This window comes from Aplysia californica, unplaced genomic scaffold (assembly GCF_000002075.1).
Source record: "Aplysia californica isolate F4 #8 unplaced genomic scaffold, AplCal3.0 scaffold00566, whole genome shotgun sequence".
In the NCBI taxonomy this organism is placed as follows: Eukaryota; Metazoa; Mollusca; class Gastropoda; order Aplysiida; family Aplysiidae; genus Aplysia; species Aplysia californica.
The window spans coordinates 22,122-39,756 of record NW_004797836.1 but is presented as its reverse complement, the minus strand read 5'-3'; the positions used below and the strand labels follow the sequence as shown (position 1 = coordinate 39,756).

The window sequence follows — 17,635 nt, the reverse complement described above, 5'->3', positions numbered from 1 at the left end:
TGTTGTGTTTTGAATTTGGTTTCCTAGTATTTGCAATTTGCATTGTACATTTCCTACTATTCTTGCCGTGGTCACCCCCGAATTTCATCCATATTTCATCTGTTGGGATAGTGGAGTGTACCTTGCTGTTTGTGTGTTTCTAGAAGCCTAACTATAAAGTCTGTTCTATTGGCAACCCTCCCAAGTAGTGTGCTGTGAATCTGCCCAGTGGTGTCAACAAAGTTTTCCACCTGTGTGACAATATCGTCAGCAAACAGACCTTCCATAGCTCTTCTTTGTTCTTGCTCATTCGGCAACGAGAGACCAGCTTGTTTGAGAAAACGTCTTTGTTGCCTGAGCTGGCTCCATGTGAGGCCTGTTGCTTCCTTCATCGCCATCACAGATTGATTACTCATGTGTGGTTTTAAGTTGATGCCTGCCTTTTCACAAATACCTTTTCGAGTAGCTACTTTTGTGTGCTTTAATTCTGCTGCGTGTTGTGTTGTGATGCTCTCCTGTGATGAGCCTGCGATATGTGTCCTGACAGATGAAAGCAAATGTGAGCGTTGACGTTTAGTGGATGACTTAGCTGTTGATGTTTCTTTTCTGGCCTTTATAAGTTTTGTGAGTACTATGGGTTGTCCTCTTGTTTTGCACTGTATCGTATTGGTACTTGAATTGTTTAATTTTCTCCTAACTAAATGAGTATTAAGTTTTTCTTCTTCTTTTGTTAGTGGTCGCGTTGGGGAGATCTCTAGAGACTGAGAGAAGAGCTTGTGGTGTTTAAATGCTGGAGAAATGCTGCTATCTACCATTAGCTGTCTAGGTTTGGATGGCGTGGATGTAGCAATAGGGGGGAGTTGAAGCTCAAACTCACTGTGGCCTGTGGTTGATGATGCAGCGCTAGTATCGAGAGATGCGATGTCTTCGTCCTGTCTTTCTTCATGACTAGTATTGTCATCTGTGTGTGTAGATGGCTCTGCAGTTGAGTTACTTGTTGTGTTTGCCGAGTCTTCAAACGTAGATCTAAGTGGTGAATGTGTTGTTTTTGTAGTTTCTAATGTTTTCGTTGTTACTAATTCTACTGGAATTTTCTTTCTCCCTATTGATGTATGATGATAGTGTGTGCCTATCGAACAGTCACTAGCGCGTATATCAGACCGAAAAGCTGTCCACAAATTTGAGGAGGTTTCAGCTGCTTTTCTTGGGTTTATTATAGTTCCCTCAAACGAATGGGTCCTACTGCGCTTTATCTTGTTGGTACAGGCATAACATATCGTCGAAGAATGTTTACTCCTATCATCAACTGCTATCGTAACCCCAAATACCAACAAGATATAGTGTGCAAAAACAATGCATTTGTACGCTTTTCTCTTTTGGAATTTCTCTTTTCCTGATAGACTTCTACCACCCCATGTTCTACAAAGTTCTTGAATATACCGAACATGGGACGCTTCATCATGGCACTCCATTATGAATATTAATGTTCCAATACTCCACAGCAAAAAAGCAGAAGAAATCCAAACAAGGTGAATGAGGATTGGGGTACTTTCACACTCCAAGATCTACACTAAATCGGTCACTATGAATCACACAGAATACGTACAATGTTCTCACTCCCTCATGTAACTCAGTACTATTTTCTCAAGAGTAATCAAGGGGGAAAAAATTAATTGTATGCTCAATTACTGAGAAAAATAACTTTAAATAAAAATAAATAGATGCAAGTTGCTTTAAAAGTAATAAAGGATAGACTGCTTTTCTCAGCAAGCAGGATTAACACTAGTGAACGCACACAAGAGAAAATTACATCGTCTTGTCGGGTTGAAGTAGCCCTTTAAAATGAGACCCCATGTGGAGACATCGCATCTTTAGATCGGGAGATATTGGGGATCAAATTAATCGAAAATGACTGGTCACCTAGAGTAATAAGGAATTGAGATGACTGCGCCCCTTCCTCCCTTTGCAAAGGTTCATGTAAACGCACGCTCCGTATAAACACATGCTAAAGAGCTCTCCCGAGCACCGTGCATTTAGGCCGAGACTACTGTAATCCAAATTTCTGAAATACTTCAGATATTGTATTGGTCTTTATAAAAATAGTCTTGATACAGGATTCATTAGACAATATGATTCATAAGTTTTGAGACTGCACACATGTTTTGATGAGGTCCGAAAAATTCAGGATTTTTTTCCGTCGCCAGTTGGCACCTCTGCTTACTTTGCATTAAAAGTGGATCAGCCTCATGTCGTGACCCGGCTTTATTTGTAACTTCCACCAGTGAATGTACTAGTCACTGCCAAACCTTCTTTATTAAACTAACTTTGAACTTGTAACCTAATTTTATCCCTTTCTCATTTCTCTTTGTTTTTTTGCTTGAACCTATTACTCCAAGACTGCTATTGAGTTTTATCAAGCTTATTATATTTAATGTGTCTAACAATCTGAAGGTTTATTTTAGAAGGGGTACCCTTTGGCAGGATTAGGTTGTGTCATTTAATGGTTGCTTCAGTACACTCTATGAATAACCCCTACCTTGCTTCATGATTAAATTTGACTTAAAGCAGAGAAACCCTTGACCTCTTGTGACTGAAAAACTTGGTGCTGAGGTCATATTTATCCTTGTTGTAGGCATGATGACTGTGTTCACAACACAGCCATTTCTTTCAAGTGCTGACTGCTGTATTTCACATTTGCTGTGTTGAGTGATTCTTGAATTCCACTAGCCTGAGCTCCGAATCTGCATTGTAATTATCACATTCTGTGTCACTTGCAATGTCATGTGATTCATAGGCGTTACCAGCCTTGAGATTGGCTGTTTTCACCCAATGGATGAGATGCACCGAATTTGTGACTTAGATAAACAAACTATATTTGATTTTGCTGGATTTTTATGGAATTGTGTCAAATTGGTTGATTTTTCGTCTCCACGAAGGAAAGTCTGCTGACCCTTACTGTATTAAAAAATCAATCAGATGAGCAATATGCACTGGGTAATCTTTAATCAAGAATCAGAAGATTAGCTGATTGTTAATTATAAGTGATGTTAAAAGTATTGGTCAAGTGTGTGATCAGTATTCTATAGGGTTCAGTGCTCAGTGTCTTGTTTATGGTCACAACTTTGAATATCAACACCAAGATCAGAGAGAGGATAATTCCTTGGGATTGCACCGTTTTCAGTTTATCACCACTTCAGCAGATTGGACTTTATCACAATCCTAAGCTTGTATCAGAGCACAATCTGGGTGCGAACTCTTTCTAATCTCACTGTACCATTTCACTGTTCATACTTTGCTGTCATGCCTCTTTTTTTTGGGGTCTTTTTCAAATTCAAGCCTTTTGTCTTCAACTGTCTGTGCCAAAATGATACATACGTAAGTGGAACCCTATTTTAATATAAATACACATGTTTCTTTTGTTTGAATTAGATTGAGGATTCACAAAAGGTACTGCTGTTCTTGCTACTTTATTGTGTTAAAAATTGTTCTGTTAAAATCATAAAATTGAATTTTATCAGAAGATATTCTGTTCAAATTTTTGCATCAGAATTGTGGTATTTGTACTCTGTTTCATGTGGATGTCTTTGGGATGTTACTGAAATTGTACTTTCTTTAAACTGATTTGTTTTTAGTAGGAGGCCTATTCTTGATTTTCTTATCTTCCAGGTTGGAAATGGCAGATAGTTTTCCTTCCATCAGTGCTGACCAGTTGACCAAGGCTGTGAGCATTGCTGCTGCTGGCACATTATGTGACCTTGAAAATTCAGAGGATGGATGGAACTCGGGTACCGTTTTTTGAATACAACATATTTTTTTCAATATTACTATAGCTTGTAAGCAAGACATCTTCCAACTGTTACTGCGTAGACAAATGTTTGTTCGCTAATAAATTGAGGCTAACAAAAAAAAAAGTGAAAATAATTTTTTAAAAATCATCTAATAATTATTATGTCTTTGTCATACTTTAATGAATACGGGCTTCTGGGGATTTTTTAAAAGACATTTACTATTTACCGTAAGGTGTTTTTAACCTCATGCTTATCACTTATTTCTGTGAGCACATTTGTGGATTCCCAACATTTTGTAACAACTGTGCTGATGTTCTTTTTTATATCTTAAAATTAAATACCGATATGATTATAATGCATGCATATGTTATGGTCATTTTTTTTTCAGAATCTGTCAAGGTACTGCCTGTTCAAAACATGCCTGAAGATGGTCAAGAGGACACTTCTTGTCTAAAATTACTGGAGTCACTGTCCTCTTCGCTGTCTTCATCTCTCTCCCCGGGTCTGCAAAAGCTGAATGAGCTAAGCGCAGGGGGAACATCTATCATACCCCCACTGGAGCCTCAAGCTAATGGAACAGTTGTCACCAGCAGCGTCACCGGTAGAGCCAATTACAATCTGAACAAAAAGAAAAAACCAGGAGCTGGTGCAAAACCTGCTCCCAAAAAGTTTTGTAGTAGAAAGAATTATAAGCTGCAGCCTCCATTGCTTCCTTCTCAGATCAGAGCCATGGTGAGGAAGTCCCCTCCAGATGTAGAGGTTCAGCAGTTGGTCACACCAGACAAAAGGAGTGAAAGCAAACCTGTGCTGTTGCCCCACACTGGACATGCACCTGGATATGTGTTAGTTAATACTACTATCCCTCCACAAGCTTTATCTCAGCCAGAGAACAGACCGTACATACAGCTTAGCCCCCAGTTAAAGACAACTGATGCATCCTCCATGGAGACTGGAGTCTCTAATGGTGCAATACAGGGAAGCCTCAAATCTGCTGTCGATAGGGAGGCTTCATCTGTGACTCATCAAAATACCAGGGCGTCTTCCCAGATAACAATGTCTGCTGTGCCTAATGAAACTGTCCCCTCTGTCTTAATTTCCCAGTCAGTGGCCCGCATTTCTGACCCAAGCACTGATGGTCCCAAGCCATGCTCAAGTAATGTTCACTCGAATTTAAGAACCATGGTTTATTCCCCTTTTGCTGTGAGGCCTGCAGGTCAGCCACATAATATAGGGGTGCAAAGTGTGCCAGGCAGTGTTAGGGTCCCTGGCATGAAGAACAACGTTCCTGGACACCTCCTACCTCTCCCCGTGGCAGTGGTAGTTGCCCCAAATGCCCAATCTGCTAATGGTGAGGGCACAACAGGGACATCGGGACGGGAACAACCATGTCAAGCTGTAGTCGCCATTGTAGACAGAAGCATTGATCCCCATAGTAACTATGTTACTGAGAAAGGTAATAAGACTGTAACCGTCATTCCTAAAGCTCGACCTTTGCTTCTTCCTAAATTACCTAATTCTTTTCCGCAAGGAGATGCATTGTTACAGAATTTGACTCAAGCCCCTTATCATTTTAATGGCACCAGCTTTATTCCTGACCCTGCCCTTCCTGCTATGACCAACCCAGCCCAGGACTCCAAAACGCAGACTCCCACTTCAGGGAATAGCCCATTGATGCCTCCACCTAACCCTAGCAGAGTTTCCCTGAATTCAGGGAATATCCAACCAGCTCCCTCAGCAACTCCTTGTGTAGTTTCTTTAAATTCAGGGAATACCCCTTTAGCACCTCCAACTAGTCCTTGTATTGTCTCGTTAAATTCGGGGAATTCCCCTTTACCACCCCCAGCTAGTCCTTGTATTGTCTCATTAAATTCAGGGAATTCCCCTTTAGCACCCCCAGCTAGTCCCTGTATAGTTTTCTTGACTTCACAAAATTCCCCTTCTGCACCTCCTGCTAGTCCTTGTGTAGTTTCCCTTGATTTAGGGAATTCCCCAAATGCACCCCCAGCAGGGAATACTCCTTTCACAACCCCAAATGGACCTTGTATTGTTGCCGTAAGTTCAGGGAGTTCTCCAATAGTTCCTTCGGCTTCTCCTTTTGTAGTTTCTTTTCCTTTAACTGTTGATACTCAAAACACACCACCATCAAATGCTATTGCTTCCTGTCCATCACAAAGCACATGTAACGTGACCGCGTCCCCCAGTGCAGCATTATCATTTCCTAACTATACAACACCCTTACCCCTGAATGGGAGAAGTCGGTCAGAAGGGACCACATCAGTGCATGTTGCTGGTTCTGTTTTCAACAGTCGTCAGCCCATGCTTCAAGGACATGCTTCACATGGGAGTCATTCTATTTTCACTCCCTCTGCCTCTCCGACAAAATCAATATGTCAAGTACCAGCCCTCGTTTTAGAATCTGGTGTAAAAGTTCTTCAGCAAGTAAGCTCCAGTCAAATGCTGCCACAGTCACCATTTTACAACTCGGCTTTTGCCAGGACTGAAAAGGAAACAGTTGAGCATAATGTAAGAGAAAGCACTGACGAGTCTAAAGATTCTCCTCTTCACCATGCCTCTGCATCAACCAAAATGTCACATTTTGCTCCCAGTCCAGTTGCAGTACTGTTTTCTGCCCCTATGAGTGGAAGTGTTGTCAAAGAAACTTCCTTGAAATCGTCTGAAGTAATAATGCAGGAATTAGATCCAGCAGGCTCAAATAATAATAATAACAGGAGCAACTGTGCAATGGATGTTACTCCTAAGACTGTGTCTTTGACAGAAGGATGTTCCTATTTAAGTAACGAAGGACTCATCAGGCCAAATATTGTAAAACTTGCACCATCCTCTGGTGGACAGCCGGGTTCAACACCCACCTCCCTGATTATGGTGAATTCCTTCACTTCGTTGACTTCTGCCCCAAGAATGTCCTTCACCGTTGTCCCTTCGCCATTCCAGCAGCAGCAGCAAAGTCAAGCCCTATCTGGACAAGGTAAGCTCAGGAGATTGTGACTTCAGAAGTAAACAACGTCATATTTGGGTGAACAGGGCACTCAGATTTTTTCTTTGTGAATAAGTAATACACTACTTTGATTAGCTCTGCTCTCTGACTTTTTAAATATAAGTAATGCACTCGTTTTGTCAGTAGTGTTCTCTGCTTTTATTTATAAGTTACGTACTGTTTTAGGCAGCACAACTTTGTTGGGGAACGAATAACACACAAGTCGCGGCAGCAGTGATTATGTAGGAGAAAGGTAACAAGAGGAAGCTTTCCTTTGGACTGCATAAAATCACCATTGAGGGTGGAACGTCACAAAGAACTTTTTTTGAAGTCTTATGCCTTTGAGGATCTTAAAATGTTAAAATGTCTAGAATGAATGCTTTAAAGTTGCGTGATTCCATTATTGTTTAATCTTCCGTGTACCAGTTGTGACCTTTTGGTACTTAACCGATTCTCTCCGCTAAGCCGCTGAGGGGCAACACATGGTTCTCACAATACACTAGTCTCTGCCTAAACGCATGGTGCTCAGGAGGGCCCCTTAGTGTGTGTTTGTATGGAGTGTGCATTTACTTGAACCTGTGCAAACGGAGGAAAAGAGGCAATCTTGTGACGACATGTCGTGACTGCTTTGTGAAGAATTCCTCGACAGCAGTTATGAATTATGAACACAAAGGCGTTGGATGGGTGGGGGGGAGGCAGAAAGACTGGTCTTACTGCAGTGATACGCACTATAAAATGTCGAGAGCAGATAAGAGGAAACTTTTGGTGATAGTGATTGTCATCGGGAAAAGCGCTTAGTCACGCAGCTTTCCAAGCGACCACTCCTGACTGCGTGTTATTTATTGCAACTTAATAAATGTATGGAGGACATCAGAATCAGACATTCCGAGATTCTTTTCTGTAGTAATTCGTTGAACATCTACATTATAAGTTCTTCAAGCACTGTTTATTACTTGAATAATCTTTAATCCTATAGAGGCCTCTATTGTGTTCTACAGTATTCACGCTTGTTGAGCATCATAGGCCTAACCAAACACTACCAATGCAGTACGGTAACTAAAACACCAGTCAGAAACCTCTCAAAGACACCTTTCTACTCGAGTGACCATTCAATAGACATTTCAGTCAGCTCCCCCCCCCCCCCCCCCCCCTCCAACATATAACTCGACCTGTCCTAGACCTTAGATGCGTCCGTGGAAAGTAGGGTGTGAAAACTCTGTCCGTCACTCTCTTTGTTCTGCGTGGGGGGCAGTCTTGCCAAATATCCGGTTGTCTAGACTTGTTGGCTTGTTTCGCGAATCGAAGCGTTCCTTTAGAAGGAGTGACCATGCATTTGTACGCCTGAATTATATAGTAAAAAAGCAGTCATATGACGAAAGAGTGCTTTTGAGCAGAGTATGCTTTTGTATGGCGTGTGTTTAGGCGGAGACTGCTGTATGTATGCTACCCCGCCGAGAGCTGTGCAAACTGTTGTTTCTTTGCCTTTGGTTCTAGTTTTATATTTGCCTGAAACACTGTTCCTACTCTCGAATTTTCATTTGTAACAACTTCCTTTCGAATTTTAAGGTGGTTTGGAAGAGTTGCAGTGTGTTTTTAGTGAGAAAAGCATTGAATGTTTGAGATTCGCACAGTTCTTCTTTTGTTGTTTTTTAATTTATGCTGTGTCATGAAAAACCTCATGACTGGACAACTATGGGGTCAATGGTCTCCAAACTTCTGTTATGCATCCTCATTTAGATTACATACATAAGAAGAGCAGCTGCAACATGATACTAATCCTAGAAGTTGAAACACATTCATTTTTGATTGCTTGCTTTCTTCCCACTGCCATAAGTGATTGATTTAAAAAACTTTTTTTGATCTGGATGATAGCTCATTGCATGGGCATTTCAGCTCTGTGTTTCTTTTTTTATATCTTACTATATATTTTCTATCTCTGAGGAACACAAACAATTGAAATACTAACCCACCCCGAGCGAAAAAGAAGTGGGGCCATTTTTAATTGCTTCCAGACACTGAAAAAATGATGGAGAGAATCAGCAAAGCTTTTGTCACTAATGTGATATTTACTTCTATGTTGGACCAAAACATTGCATTCCTTGAAAGTAGCCTGTGTACAATAAAAACCCTTCTGGCTCCCGATTTTGAGTCAACTGGATTTTTATTTACCGTCATTTACTGTTTGCGTGAAATACCTGAAATGCAGTTTTTAGCTTTGCATCAATAAGTTATGATTTTTTGTTTGTTTGGTAGTTTAATTGTGGCCATTTCAATTGGTAACCTGAGAACTTACACTTGTTTCAATTTCTCAATGCACGCAGAATTTTAGCTCAATGATAGATTGATGTTAACATTTGTGTTTTAATTAGAAAGTAGATCTTCCATGCTCAGTGTTTGGAACTGTACTTATCCATGTCATCTGTTCTTGTTTCAGCTGTGATAAAGCATCCCAATTTAGCAAGATCAATCACCAACAGCAGCTCCGGAGTGTCTCAAGCAACAGTCCCATCGCAGCTCCATGCAGGTGACTGTAAGTCAACAGTCATGTCAACCCAGTTGGCCCCCACCACATCCGTCTCCTTGACTGTGAGTGCAGATGTCTGTGTGAACAAGAATGAACCATTTGACAGTTGGTCAACAAAAGAGATGCAGGTGACTACTACACAGCAAGAGAGAACATCTAACTGCAACTCAGTAAAGAACGAAACAGCATGTGCCATTTTGAAGTTGAGTCAAGTGTCACCGTTAACGTCATGCTCAACCTCCGCGGCGCAGACCACAAATACTGAGCTGAGCCTAGTCCAGCAAGCCAATATTGGCTCTGTGATGAGTACAGCAACTTTCACTAATACATCTGACTCGTGCACATCTGGCCCCCCAACCCTGAAAGGAGTATCGAGCTTGCAATGCTTGCCTACTGTAAGGCCATCTACCAGTAAAATGTTGATTCCATCCAAGGATAGTTCAAAGCTGGTTTTATCAGCTGCAGGGATTCGTCACTTGCAAGCACTAATGCGGAGTCGGGGAACCACAGAGGGCTACTTTGTCATCACGTCTCCCCGTGGTATCAGACAGCACAGCCCCACAGTTACTGCTGACTGCTCTTCCACAAGCAATGGAAAAATGGATCAAGTGAAGGAAAACTGCTCTTCCCATACTTCATGTTCAGATGGCAGAAAGAGTAAAGTGTGTACTGAAACCCTGGATGTATCAAAAAGCTTAGTATCTAGACCCCAATCTGTTTCTGGTACTGGTCAAATAATACGTTTTGATTCTATAAAAAATGAGTCAAAGTCTCCAGCAGAAGATAGTGACAATGAAAGTGTTGTATCATCTGGGTCAAGATCTACTTCGTCTGCACTAGTCATTGAGACCGGTGAGGACTGTGATATGGATGCCGAGTCAGATACTGGGCCACTCAGCGAGCTTACAACATGTACCAGTGTCAAGGATCCTGTTGCTTTTACCTCTGAGGAGCCTGTGAATCTGTCGAAGCACTCAGAGGAGGGTTTGATGCACAACACTGCTTTGACTAAACCAACAGAAGCTTTGTCACTGTCGGACACAGAACAGCAAATGGAGATGAACAGAGGGCAAAACAGCTACAGCAGCCATAGTCCACTGTCTCTGAGTGACCTCGTCCATCAGCAGCATGGGAAGGTAGACTGTAGAATCCAAGAAAGTGTTCAAGACTACAGAAGTCATCAGTTGCCCCAAAACTGTAGTAAAGATGTTGTGGATCTCTTGAAAGACAAGGAAGCGCCAGTTTCCACAGTTGAAAGGACTGACTTTACTTTCCCTGTTCCTGCTTGCCCCACCACCCCAGTCTCCCATTCACACCATTCTTCTCTTGAAACGGACTTACAACACAACTTTTCTCACAGCTTGTACACTCCACAGTCTTTGTATCCAGAGGAGCTGCGGTACGATGCGCAGCTTCCAAACCCATCCCACTGTCAACCAATGGATTCTCAATGTTCACTGTCCGGTAGCCACATGGAGGAACAACAAATTGTTGTCACCTCTGACAACAGTCCTGGCAATGTGACTTCTAGTACAGCGGTGGACGTAGTCAGTCCTAAGTCGCCATTGTTGGTCAGTTCTAGCCATGCTGCGGATAACAGCATCAATCCCCCAATGACCCCCAACACAATGCTGATCAATTTGTTGAATCGGGTCCCCACACCTCTCCTGACAAATCATCAAGATCTTTTAACAGCGCCTACTGCAAATGCAGAGCAGGATCAGGAAACGGAAAATGTTGCGAGTCACCAGATGAATAATCATAGTGGTGGTCTCTCGTTTTCAGGAAAAATGCTCCCTGTGGAAAGGGTCAATGACGGACCAGCCGTTTCTTTGAGCAATAATCCTTCCCTGGCGTCCTCAGTAGCAACTTTTCCAGCTCCAATAAAGGTCTTGTCCTCTGACGCTGCACATTATACCCAGACACCTAGTGGTTTAGATCTCATTGCCTGCAATTATTCTTCTCATCATCAACAGAATAGTTCACTGAATGAACAGACTTCCTCTAATGCTTTGAACTTCACCCTCAGCAATGAAACATCTGAGGGGAAAACTCTAAGCCCCCCTCATCATAATACAGACTCAACACCCTCAGCCATGGCCCACAGTGGCTGCTTACATAGTTACCACTGCAAAACATGCTCTGTCCCTCTGACAGTCACAGTAAATCTGGACTCCTCACACACGGAAGAAATGGTTCCTGAAGAAAGAAAAATGGCTGGTGAGGTTCATGCCTCAGTCCTGGCAACATATGAGCATGGGGACCAAAGGAATGGCCAAGTGCAGCTGGGTGATCATGTCCATGATGCGTTCCAGGTGAACTCGTGTGTTCCTCCGTCTTCGCACTTGTCGAAATCTGGAGATGACAGTGTGGTGTCTGGGCACGTGAACCTGAGCTCAAACAGCTCTGCTTTCCAAACATTGTCACAATCTGTGGATGAGGTAGGACACCAGTCTTTTGACATTGGGGATGTGAATTTTGACCTCTCGACTGGTAATCACAGACAACCTCATTTTGACTGCCACATGGATCGCCCATACCTAGATACCAGTAGCCATGAGCCACATCTTCACAAAGACATATCGAACAATAGTACCTCTCAAAGTGATGTCTACTCTGCTTCACAGGACAATTTCCTTCATATTGATGCCATTCATTCTCAGCAGCCTGGTTACGACAGTTCTGCTACTACATTTAAAACTGGAGTGTATAGGACCACGTTTGAGAGCTCTGCTGATAATTCTTATAACCCCGAAAGCAGTTCCAATTTGGATGGACAGATCAATGCTTCGTATATGTTAGAAGGCATGACAGACAACACAACTTACGGTATTCAGGACATGAGTAAGTCCAACATGTCCATGACGAATCCTTTCTTGGATTCTGAGCGCCTACAGCATCTTCCAGAGTTCAGGGGAGAAGCACACAATAATGCTTTATACTTTGACCTTCACAACCGCCCAGAGCAGCAGGCCTTGCAGCATTTTGACCACCCCAGTTCCCAAGGGCAGGCTCAGACACTTGCTGCTTACTCCTTGGACGGAATGCCAGCCTCTTCAGAAGGTCAAAGCCACCAGACCTACAGTACAGATCTTGCTCATGCTCATCCCAACTCATCCACTCTGTATCCCAGTCAAAGTTCAAACCCAGTGGAGTATATGGGTGACCAGTACTCTGGTCACTACTACACTGGGGCCAGCCTGGAGTCTGGTGTGGCTGTCTACTCCCAGCAGTGTGCCATAGCCTCCGAAGCACCGGTGCTGCCCAGTCCAGCCGTCCTGCCGTGTGACATTCCATACAGCTCTGCACAGCCTGGTGAGTGGACATCTCTTCTCAGATCGGATAACATATGATAAGTTACAGATTTTTGTTTGTGAATGGGAAATATTTCCAACTTCATGTAATGTAATTTCAGTTCACATTGTTTGTCCATGTTTTCTTCCTTTTTTCATATTAACTTCTTTCACAATTCACGGTTAGTTTGACTTTCACTTTGGCTCATACAATGTCGTATTGCTTTCTCAACTTCAAGTTTCTTTGAAATTTGATAATTTTTTAGCTCAAGTTATTTGTCGTTTTTATTTGGTTTATCCCAGTAGTTGTTGCTGTTCTTCTTAATGTTTTTTTTTCTGCACCCCACTCTAGACCTACACCTGGAGTTTCGATTCAGTGAGGATCCTGGTGCAGGAAAACAACCTGTACTTCCCAGTGCTTCCTTCTCTCCTCCCAGCGTGGCTGACCAAGCAGCCTTGCCTGACTCCAGTGAGATGACCATGTACAACGGCACTTTCCCTTCTCTCTCTGGTCAGTATGTTGTACTGTGTGTTATAGATCAGACTTAGTTTCATGAATGCTGCACACTTTCTAAAGCTACAATAGTTCATCTCCTGTGACTAGGCACTTGGTAGAGTATTTAATAATATATGCCTGGAATTTTGAAATGCCTATTTGCTATAGAGTTCAATGCATTATTTTTTTAAGGGTGCTTTCTTTCCCTTTGCTTGTTTACATTTCAGGTAAAGAAATACTGCACCTTCTTTTTAGTGATAAATTTTTCTTCAATTGAAAAATGTATGTACTGATGAGAACTAAATGTCTACCATTCTTCCTGGTCAAACGAAACAGAAGTGAATGATTGTGGCATAAATGTGCTTTATAATATGAATAATTCTTTTTGAATGGCAAAATACATTTTTATTGTAGTTCTTTTGTGAGAAAGCAGATCAATGTTGATGGGCTTTTCATTTCACATGTACGCTATTGTCAAATGTACAACTGACTCCTATGGTTAATAATGACGAAAGGATTTAATTTCCTAATGATTTCTATGTATGAGACTGACAAGTGTATTTTACTTCCTACAGTGTATGAGATGTACGTCAAGGGTGGACAGTCAGATGGAAAAGTCGGCCCAAGTGATGGTGCGCTGGAATCAGGAAGCTGTAAGAAGATGCTGATAAAATGCCTTTTCGAAGCTTAATTTTTAGGACAAGAAATGTCGAAAGAACATTAAAGTTACTCGACTGATTTTGAAATATGGACAGTGGGAATGTTTGCAGGGGAAATAATAAATATTATTTTAAGAGATAGGTCTCAGCAGTTTAAGTGTTATTGTGACTTTCTAAGAAGCAGTCAAAAGAAAGTTGGCTGATATTGTTGAAATTTTCTCATTTTAAGTCGATCAAAGCAACTCAATTAATTCACTGACAGTTTTCAGGCCCATGAAGGGGAAGAGCAATGCAGCCGGTGAAGTGAAAAATATTTGAGATACCTGCATGATTCAGGAAGATTTCCATTTCATCCCTCCACCCTTTTTTGTTAGTTCTTTTCTCATAGTTCCTTTAATCTGACCCTCCAGTGTGCAGGAGAGTTTGCATCTAGGGAAAGTTCTACAAAACTGTTGTGACCTATTTTCCTTCTATTAATGGATTTTTTTATTTATTGAGGATTTAATTTTTTTCTTCCAAGAAGCTTCAAACTCTTTTATATTGAGAAAGTTTCCTGTATCTGAACATTTTTATGGTGGGAAACTTTTCTTAACTTACAGAATAGTTGAACCAGGAAAAAAAAGAAGAAAAATTACGACTTGGGCAGGCTGTAGTTGGTTTGTTCATGCTTCCTTTATCAGAAATGATTGAAGTGAATTGGTATGCTGAAATCATTGTTATTCAAAATATTCTTTCTCTAATCTGTTTAAGGGCAAATATGGTGACCGCTACTGGGTCAACCAGGTGTAAGCTGTTACTCTAAAACATCAACTCTTTTTCTAAATGAGAAAGTAAAAATTTAATGTCTTCATCCTGTCTTACTGCATTTTAAAAAATCCAATTTTTTTTCTGTTTTTACTTTTTTTCAGTCTGTGTTGAATGCAACACAACATACAAAACTCAGTGCAAATTCCACCCCAGCAACTACACATACGTCGCTGATTCTCCCATACTGTCACATGCAAGGCTGACCCTGCCCACTTGTCTGAAGCTGAACATTTCCTCTGTGGTCGGACATTCAAATAACACCGGTTTGTGCAGTTTTGAATCTATGTTATCATCAATGTTTACCCTGTTCTTATTATTGTGGCGTCGGTGGCCTAGTGGTTAGGCTCTCAGACTCGCAACCGTAAGGTCGTGGATTCGAATCCCGTCAGGGGCCCGACGTTGTGTCCTTGGGAAAGGCACTTTGCACAAATTTTCCTCACTTCACCCAGGTGGAAATGGGTACCCGGCTATAGACAGTGAAAGATCTTGTCAGTTTGATAGTGTTTGAGCGCGTGAAATCCGCAGCTTGCACTGTATGCTTCCTCGGAAGCTGAGAATGTTTCTGAGTGTTCTCAGAGGGTCTGCTGGGGTAATAATAGTTGTAAAGCGCATAGACCATGCTCTTGAGCATGGATATACGCTATATAAATGCAATTATTATTATTATTATTAACTCACTGGCTGCCCTTGCTGCATATGATGTGGTCTTAGTACTGTTTCCTCTGACTACCTGTCCCGCAGCTCCTGCAGTTTTTGAGTTCAGAGGTTTTTTTTATGTTATTACCACAGCATATGCGTCATGGGTACTGCTTTTAGAAACTACAACCACTTCCGCTCCGAAAGAGCAGGAAAAGAGTAGAAACTAGAAACGCACTTCTGGTGCTCAAAGTGCCAAGTGCCATTGAGCATAGGACCATGTTTCCGTGTTTATCACATGGAGGAGAGTTACTGGCTCTAATAAAGTAATAAACTGTGACAATTGGACAGACCGTTGCCATCACTGATTCTTTTTGTGTTATCTATGTGTATGTGCCTCAAACAATAGGAAACAAATTTTTTAAATTGCATATAATTCACATTTGATTTGTTTTCCTGGGTCCCTATTTGAGGTCCAATCATGGTTCCAGCAGCAATTTCCGTACCTATTTTTTTGTTTTCTAAAAATTAGGTGAAATAAGGAAATTGCATTCTATTTGTTGTCTTAGAATCTTTATTATGTCCTTAATAAGTGTGCAAAGTTTTGTGACTTCGTCACAATGATCTTTTGGAAAAAATTGAAATAGCAGATACGCAGGGTATATCAAAGACAAACATGGCGGGTAGCCAGTGAGTTCATATATTCATGTACAAGGCATGTTTCTCAATGCATCTGCAGAGTTCATGAAAAAATTACAAAAATTTCACTTTGATATTTTCCTGTTGTTCATGTTCAAGAGAAGAATAATTTTCAAATGAAAAAGAGGAAAGGAGGGAGGGGTAATTTATTTTCTGCCTTTGTTTCTACTTGACTGTTGAGGTTGTAGCAATAAAAAATTGGTCTCCTCTTGTGTCTTTTATTCTGTTGCACTGTTTTTTTAATTGCAGGGCAAGATACTATAAACTGGCAATATTGGGGGGGGGGGGGGGGGGGGGGAGGGGGGGGTTGCAGATGACTGTGGCAAATGTTTAATAAAAAATAAAAAGATTCTAATTGTCCTCCATCTTTTCCCTCAGAATTTTTTCTGTCTTCTTGTTGATGAACCCTGGTGATAAGGGTAGTGTTTAATTTTTGTCTTTTTATCTTCAACATCACATCACTGCTTACAAAACGGGAAAGCAAATACCTTTCCAGAACCTGTCTTTGTCAGAGGTAAGTGTGTTTAGAGACACTAAAAGACGTGCTGATAGCTCAGCTGATATCAGGCTGGGCTACATGTGTCGATGACTTTGGTTCAAATCTGTCAAGTGGCATTATTAAAGTTTCATTGGTTTTCAATTCACTATTTGTCTTCAACTTGTAGAAGATGGATGCTGAATTCAGATGTCTTACCTCTAAGTGACCTCATTGTGTTTCTGAAGCATTACACCCACACTTTTTGATGAGTAAGCATATGCGTATTAGTTTTTTTAAAGTTCTAGTAATGTGGTTGTTTACTTGCATTTTTAGGTGTGTTTGCTAAAGAAAAGATTGGGGTAAGAACGAAATTCGGCCCGCTGATTGGCTCGTCAGTCTCATGCGATAAACTGGGCAGTACAAGGTGTTTCTCCTTGTGGCAGGTAAGTGGTCAATGTTAACACTCATTCCACAAACTTGACAATAAATTTTCCCCTGCGGACCCCGACATTTTCTGCCTCAGAGAAAAATGGTGGATATTTCATTTTAAAGATTGACTAAACATGCAATTGTGTTATATCGATAAATTGTTGTGTGTATGCCTGTGTGGATCCAAAATGTTCAGCCTCAAAGGAAGCTCATAACGGTGGATATTTCTTTTTAAAGATTGGTATGACATTGTGCAATTATGTTATCTTGATAAACTATTGTATATATGCGTGCATGAATCCTGAAATTGTCAGCTCAGAGAAAGTTAAAAAAGAGTGGATATTTCTTTTTAAAGATTAATGTGGCATTGTGTAATTATGTTATGTTATCTTGATGAATTATTGTATGTGTGTGTGTGTGTGTGTGTGTGTGTGTGTGTGTGTGTGTGTGAATGAGTGCGTGTATGCTTGTGTGTTTGTGTGTGTGGCCCTTGGAGGAAATCAATAAAATGGAATTTTGTCATGTATTCATTTTCAATTGCTGTCCACTGTTTATTCAGACATTTGTTGGCAACAACATCAAAGTGGTGGACACCAGCGATGAGAACTCCGCCAACTGGCTCATGTTTGTCAAGCCAGCGCGCCTCTCTCTGGAGCAGAACCTCATCGCCTTCCAGCACGGAAACTCTGTGTTTTTTGTCACCAGGCTGGACATAGAGCCTGGACAAGAACTGCGCTACTGGTTTTCTAAAGACTATGCCAGAATGTTAGGTAAACTGGGTGGCTGTTTTTAGATTCTCTAATAGTGAAGTGTGTTTTGTTGATATCCTGGTCCTCATTCAAACAATGCCCC

At 41.3% G+C, this 17,635-nt stretch overlaps 1 protein-coding gene across 1 annotated transcript in view; it reads left to right on the top strand.

Moving 5' to 3' along the window:
• LOC101846837 overlaps nucleotides 1-17,635 on the top strand; it is a 33,553-nt gene that overhangs the window by 6,126 nt on the left and 9,792 nt on the right. Inside the window, exons 2-9 of the mRNA XM_005106957.3 lie at nucleotides 3,646-3,764; nucleotides 4,156-6,753; nucleotides 9,197-12,601; nucleotides 12,932-13,090; nucleotides 13,651-13,728; nucleotides 14,643-14,804; nucleotides 16,688-16,797; nucleotides 17,343-17,553. Coding sequence (XP_005107014.1) covers nucleotides 3,653-3,764; nucleotides 4,156-6,753; nucleotides 9,197-12,601; nucleotides 12,932-13,090; nucleotides 13,651-13,728; nucleotides 14,643-14,804; nucleotides 16,688-16,797; nucleotides 17,343-17,553 — 6,835 coding nt within the window. The 5' untranslated portion in view covers nucleotides 3,646-3,652. The remainder of the gene's footprint in view (nucleotides 1-3,645; nucleotides 3,765-4,155; nucleotides 6,754-9,196; nucleotides 12,602-12,931; nucleotides 13,091-13,650; nucleotides 13,729-14,642; nucleotides 14,805-16,687; nucleotides 16,798-17,342; nucleotides 17,554-17,635) is intronic.